General features: G+C 53.4%; 1 protein-coding gene across 1 annotated transcript; it reads right to left on the bottom strand.

Moving 5' to 3' along the window:
• Positions 1–1057: 1057 nt before the first annotated feature.
• On the bottom strand, positions 1058–5110 carry SMIM35 (small integral membrane protein 35). Its single transcript, XM_032639511.1, is given in 4 exon segments — positions 1058–3042; positions 3045–3085; positions 3762–3795; positions 4790–5110. Coding segments are annotated over 4 exon segments (312 nt in total). The 5' UTR covers positions 4983–5110; the 3' UTR covers positions 1058–2998.
• Positions 5111–6134: the final 1024 nt, after the last annotated feature.

Below are 6134 nucleotides of genomic sequence, written 5' to 3'. Positions count from 1 at the left end.
GACAAAGGCAGCCCTGGCAAAGACACCAAAGAGGAACCTGGTGGCAGTGAACATGGGAAGGGCCACGGAACTGCTGACACTCGTGACTGCTTCCTGCCTCCTGGGGCCAGTGAGATGAAGAATAGTTAAGGGGAGAAGGAGGGCCTGGGGGAGGGGGGGGTCGGTGCTGGCACGGCCATGGGTCTGGGTGCCCAGCCAATGCCCAGACCAACCAGACTTGAAGCCAGATTTCTCGGCATCTTCTCCCTTATCGTTTCTGAATCAGCTGGAATCTGCCCCCAACGGAAACATGTAGAATCCAGGGTAAAGAAAGCCATGCTAGCCGGTCAGACTACGGAAGTCAGGAAAACGAGGGGGAGGCAGAGAGGACAGGGAACGCGTCAGAGGACCCAAAAAGAGGAAGTGGCCCAGTCTCAGTTCTGCTCCCAACTGAGGAGCAGAATGGAGGAAATACCCTCCATTCTCCCAGCCCTCAGCAGCTGTCTCTGTCTCCTAACCTGAAGCCACCAAACCGGGGGCCAAGACCACCTGGGCTCTGGGCCCCATCCTTTCTGTTTTTCCCAAGGCCGCTGAGTTCTGAGCACTTTCAGGGGCCTAGGACAGTCCTGCCGGGGCTGCAGACCCAGGATCCACACTGAGCAGGGCATAGCTGAGAGTTTATTGAGGCTGGACACCCCCTGGGTTAAGCAATGGGGCTCAGCCCTCAGAACTGAAATGCAAGGAAGAAGGACACCAAAGTCAGCCCTTCCCCCGCAATAGGTCTTCACGGAAGGGAGGGATCTAAAGTCACTGGGGGGCTCTTCCCCAGCCCCACCTACTCAGGAACAGAGGAGTTAGGGCCCAGCTGAAGACCTCCAAATCCGGAGATTTGGTTTATTAAGCTGGAGCCTGGCTACATTGAGAGAATGGCCCCCAGACCCTGGAGGGAAGTAAGGGGATAGCAGCTATAAGTCCCCTCTCCTCCCTCCCTCCCTCCCTCCCTCCCTTCCTTCCTTCCTTCCTTCCTTCCTTCTTTCCTCCCTCCCTCCCTCCCTCCCTCCTTCCCTTCCTTCCTTCCTTCCTTCCTCGGCAATCTGCTAGAACCCAAAGTAAGAAAGAAACCAGGCCTCAGGAAAGAGAGGATAGGAGGACAAATACCATGACTTCTCCCCTCGCCTATCATGGTCCTGGGCTTCTGCATCTTGTCCAGCTTGTTGCTGGGACATGGGCAGGGAGACCGGTGGCTCGTAGTTCTAACTGCAGTTTCAGCAGTGGCAGGGCCCCCTCAGGCCCTGCTCCATCCACAGCTGCCCCAGGAACTCAATCTCTCTGGACTGAACAACTCTGCATTAAGTACCTACTAAGCTGACATCCCAGTTCAGGCCCCACCTCGGGTCCAGTAGGGCACAGACCGGAGGAAGGAGTGATGACACACGAACAAACTGTTCTCCTGTCACAAAGCTATACTTGGTTCTTGATTTCCCGTGTGCATTATCTGTTTTTCTCAGGCTAACCTTGGTTCCTCTTCCCCACTCTCACCACTTCTGGTCCACTTCCCACATCACAAGGCGGGCCTTGCATGGGAAATGGAGAACATGGGAGATTGAGCTTGCCACACCATGCCTACCCCATCACAGGAAGCTAAAAACAAGAGTGTGTTTCTAGACCGTTCTCAGCACTGCCCTCAAAATTGTTTGGGAGGCACCAAGGCTGGTCAGAAGCAGGGAAAACAGGCCCCGGTGGTGGACATGTGTGTGGGAGGGCATGAGGGGCTGGGGGGAGGGGTTGGGGGGCTTGCTGAAAGTGCCAGAACCAAGTTCGAGTCAAGGCCTAAGCTCAGCCTTCAGCCCTCAGGGGAACTTGGCTTCTGGTAGGAAGGTTGAAAGTGGAATCACCCTCCCTCCCACATGACTTTGCCTATGGAGGATGTGACAGGTTTTCTGGCCTTTGTGTCAGTCCTGCAGGGAAGTGACTGGGGATGCCCCAGGTAGCAGGCCCCACCCACAGCGGCCAGCTGGGCACCTGGAACTCCGCCTGCAGGCTCAGAGGCCTCCCGGGAACCAGCCCTTTCTCACTGGGACGCGGCCATCTCTGTTTCTGTGAGAAAGCCATCGTGACTCCACAGACTCTGTCCCCAGAGGCCTGACTCTCCTGGGGGACTCTCATGCCACAGGCTGGTGGTGTCCCCAGAGAAAACTCCTTAATGTTCACAAGAGGGGGCCAGGCCAGGCCTTGAAGACCCAGGGGTGGAGGCAGGGGAGGCTGGGAGGGGCAGGTGCTGAGCCAGGAGCCTCCTCCTACAGAAAGAAAAAAAGGGAAAGTGACAAAGAGATGAGTCTCGGGAAAGATTCCTCTAAACCATCACATCAGGGCAGAGGGAGGAACACACGGAAGAGGTGAGTGTGGAGTCCTGTGGGGAAGAGATGAGAGAGAAACTGAGGCTCTGTGAGGGACTGCTGGAGGGAGGAAATGTTTAGATGGGAGAGAGCAACTGTGCTGTGAAGAGGGATGGGCTTGAAGGCTGGCGAGGAAAGGTGTGACCAAAGGGTCAGCCAGCCAGGAAACAGGGATGGCTCCTGGGCTTAGAAAGTTCGGAAAGTTCAGAAGCTCTACAGCAATGCTTCTTGGAGAGGGTGGCCATCTGGAATCTTCATCTCAGAGCAAAGGGTTGAGATACAAAGCTCTATTCTAGAAATTTCCATCTGATCAGAAATAGAACTTCCCCAGGAAAGAAAGGCAGGACATGGGTCAAGTGGAAAAGGAGCGGCCCAGGGCTAGCAGGAGTTGGGGAGTGGGAGAGAGCACAACCCCAGGCCTTCATTCCTGAGATCATCCCCTACAGCACTCACTCTCCAGGAGGCGGGGGATGAACCAAATCATCTCCGGGTTCCAAGCAGTCCTTGGTGCTAGGCTTGGGGTGCCTGGACCATCTGAGGACCACACTGGGACATCAGACTCACTCAGCTCACCAACCTTCCACTCACCTCTCTGGGGCTCCAGAAAGCTGCTGCTGCCCTCATCAGACCAATCTGTTGGAGAACTTCATGGAGCCACCATCCGGCCACTGATGGTGAAGGGTGGACCCATCTCCAGATCCTTCATGTTCCTGAGAAAGGTGAGCCAATCAAGTTACTGGGGCTGAGAACCAGGCCTCTCCCTGGGACCAGAGCATGGGAAGGACTTCTGGCAGTGACTCACTGACTCACTGGCTTATCTTCCAGAATCAGAGCTACCCCATCTCTCAGGCCAGATGAGAAGCTGCCATGTGACAAAGAGCAGATGAGATGACTTATCACAAGAGGAGTTTCCAAATCCCACATCCTGAATGCCTGATTGTCTTCATTTGACAGCATCTTATGCCTGAACTTAAATTATCTGTAATCAGGCAGGTGCCCACCGCAGACAGTGAAATGCCTGAAGACAGAAGCTATACGCAGTTATCTTTGTACCCTTAGAAACTAACACCACGATACCTGCTACACTAGATCTTTACCGAATACACGATGGGTGAATGAATGGATGGTTGGATGGTGCCTGCCCCAGGGTGAATGCTAAGAGGAGCACTGCCATTTGGATCTTACACGGTCCTGTCCATGTTCAAGTTTTCATTCATGGAACTTTCTAGATGGACCCTGGCTCCTTCCTTTTCTCTTGTTTGTTTAGGGACATGGGGAGGACACAGGGGAGGCGAGCAGTGAATTTGAGTTCCATCTTTGGTTCTTTCTCAAGCATACCTAACCCCCCATGCCCATCCCACCCAGATCTGCCCTGAATCTACTCACCGGATTTGGTACAAGTTGAAGACAAAATTAGGCCCTAGAAAGACAATCGGAAAAGAGAGGGTTAGTACCTATGGGGAGAGCGGCCCATCACTCCTCTGGGAGCATCTAGTTCTCCCTCACCCCTGTCTGGAAGGTGCGGGGTGGCTAGGCAGGGCTGCAGGATGCCATGGGAGGTTCCCAGTCCCTCAGCATCTGCTTCCTGCCCCAGAACCATGGGTACACCCCTTCTTCCCAGACAGAACCACCAGTCTTTGAGGATAGATCCTGCCACTGGGGATCCCTCCATCAAGGGCACTGATTACTCTGGGAAGGAGTCTTGAATCCAGACTCTGTGACTTTAGCCTCACATCCTCATCTATAAAGAAGAGAGACTAAAAATTTCACCTTCGCATGTAATTAAAAAAAAAATCATCCTAGGCACAAGTGCATTGGCACATAGTAGGTGCTCAACAGACATCCACAGAAGCTGTTGAACTTAATCGCAGATCCGGGAGATGTTCTCTGCCTCTCGGCACTGCAGCATGCCCTCCCAGTTCTCCTGGGTCCTATGGGAAGGGCAGATATGGATCAGAGTTGGGAGCAGCCCAGCAAATTCCAGGACACGCCCAGTGAGGCCGAAGCATCAGCAAGCTTAGGAGAGAGTCCCAAGAGAGGGCAGCGCAAGGGAGGCTCTAGGAGCCAGGGTAGGAAACAGCTGGAGCTTGGCCTGTCTAGCACATCACCCTCAGCCTTGTGGCCCGCACAGGCCTGGGAGGTGGACTCCTGTGAGCTCTGAAGGACGAGGAAGCTGACTGCTTGCTGGGGGAGGAGAAGAGCCTCCACTCCCTCAATCAAGGCCCCACCCGCTCCCCCCACACACCTCAAGCGCTCAGCCACCCACCCAAGTCTTCAACCACTGCGGCCACCACAGGAAATATTTTTGCATGACTCTGTGCTGAAGAGTTTGCAGCCCCGCCTGGCCTGGCCAAATGCCACAGGAGAGGAGGGACTGGGCTGCGCTTGGGTGACAGGGTCCAGCGCTCACTCACCCTCCCAGCAGTTCCCACGCTGGTACCACTTGGCCAGGCTGTAGCCCAGGATGGACACAAGCAGCAACGAGAGCCCCAGGCAGAGGAGCAGGCCCGAGGTGCTGATGGAGTCGTCCCCTGCAGAGAGACACACATCCTTCACCCAGCTGCCCAGAGCCCTCTCGCGGCCCCGTATGCCAACTGACTGCATCATGTTCCAAATTTCCTCTCCTCCCTCCCCACTGCCAGCAAAATGACTGTCCCCTAAGAATCTGGACCCTGGCCAGCTAGTTCAGCTAAGTCATGCTAAGATGCGAAAGTCTGATAACCTGATTTTTTAGAGTCAGCTTGTTTCTCCAAAGTAGCAGTCCTCTGACAGTAGAGATAATTTGGAGCTGGGAAGCCTTCCTGAAGCTGTAGGCTTTCTACGTGTTGAAAAAGGCACTGCTGTTTGGGGAGAAGCCCAGGACGTCTCTCCTCTGCATGAAGCAGGAAGGGCAGCCTGGAGGGCCCCCGAGAGCAGAGACACACAGATCCTTGATCCTCTCCCCACAAAGCCCTCGTATGTGGTAGCAGGGTGTTAACCCCTGGGCTCTGTTTGCTGCTTATACTTATCACTTCTTCCCTTTTTGTGGTATGAGCTCTTGGTTAAATTTATATTTTATTTGTAAAGGCAAACCAAGAAAAAGAGCAAAAGAGAGGGAGGGAGAGAGAGAGAGAGACTAGAAACGTGCTGAAGCAGAAGCAGAGCAGGAAACCAGGTTTGTAGGGAGAAGCTGACCATGGGGGCACACGGAGACAACCCACCCCTGCTGGGGCAGGGAAGGAAGAGGCAGGGCAGCCCCACTCCTGCTGGATGAGGGGCCAGGAGTGTGAAAGAATCACCTGATTCCCCATCTCCATGGCTTGGTGCCTTGAAGCTCCAAAGGTGTTGCCAAGAGGCCAGAGGTGCAAGTTTATGCACAGCCTTTGGTACAGCAGGCTTGCATGCGAAGCCAATGCCCATCATTTGCAAAATGTGGCACCCGAGCGAACCCCTGTCCCTCACAAGACTTCAATTTGCTCTTATGAAAAATAAGCATAAGGGAGACGCAAGAGGGAAGACACATGGGAGCATATGTATATGTATAGCTGATTCACTTTGTTATAAAGCAGAAACTAACACACCGTTGTAAAGCAATTATACCCCAATAAAGATGTTAAAAAATAAAAAAAAATTTTTTTAAATAAAAAAAAAATAAGCATAATAATGACTACACATGGAGTTGTGGTGATTAGTGGAGATGCCATATATAGAGCACTGGGGAGAGGACCTGGCATACAGGAAGTGTTCAGTAGATGTTAATTACATCATTACTGTTGTTGT

The sequence above is a fragment of the Phocoena sinus genome, chromosome 8 (assembly GCF_008692025.1).
Source record: "Phocoena sinus isolate mPhoSin1 chromosome 8, mPhoSin1.pri, whole genome shotgun sequence".
NCBI lineage: Eukaryota > Metazoa > Chordata > Mammalia > Artiodactyla > Phocoenidae > Phocoena > Phocoena sinus.
Note: the sequence above shows the minus strand (reverse complement) of the source record. Positions and strands in the feature narration are given on the sequence as shown.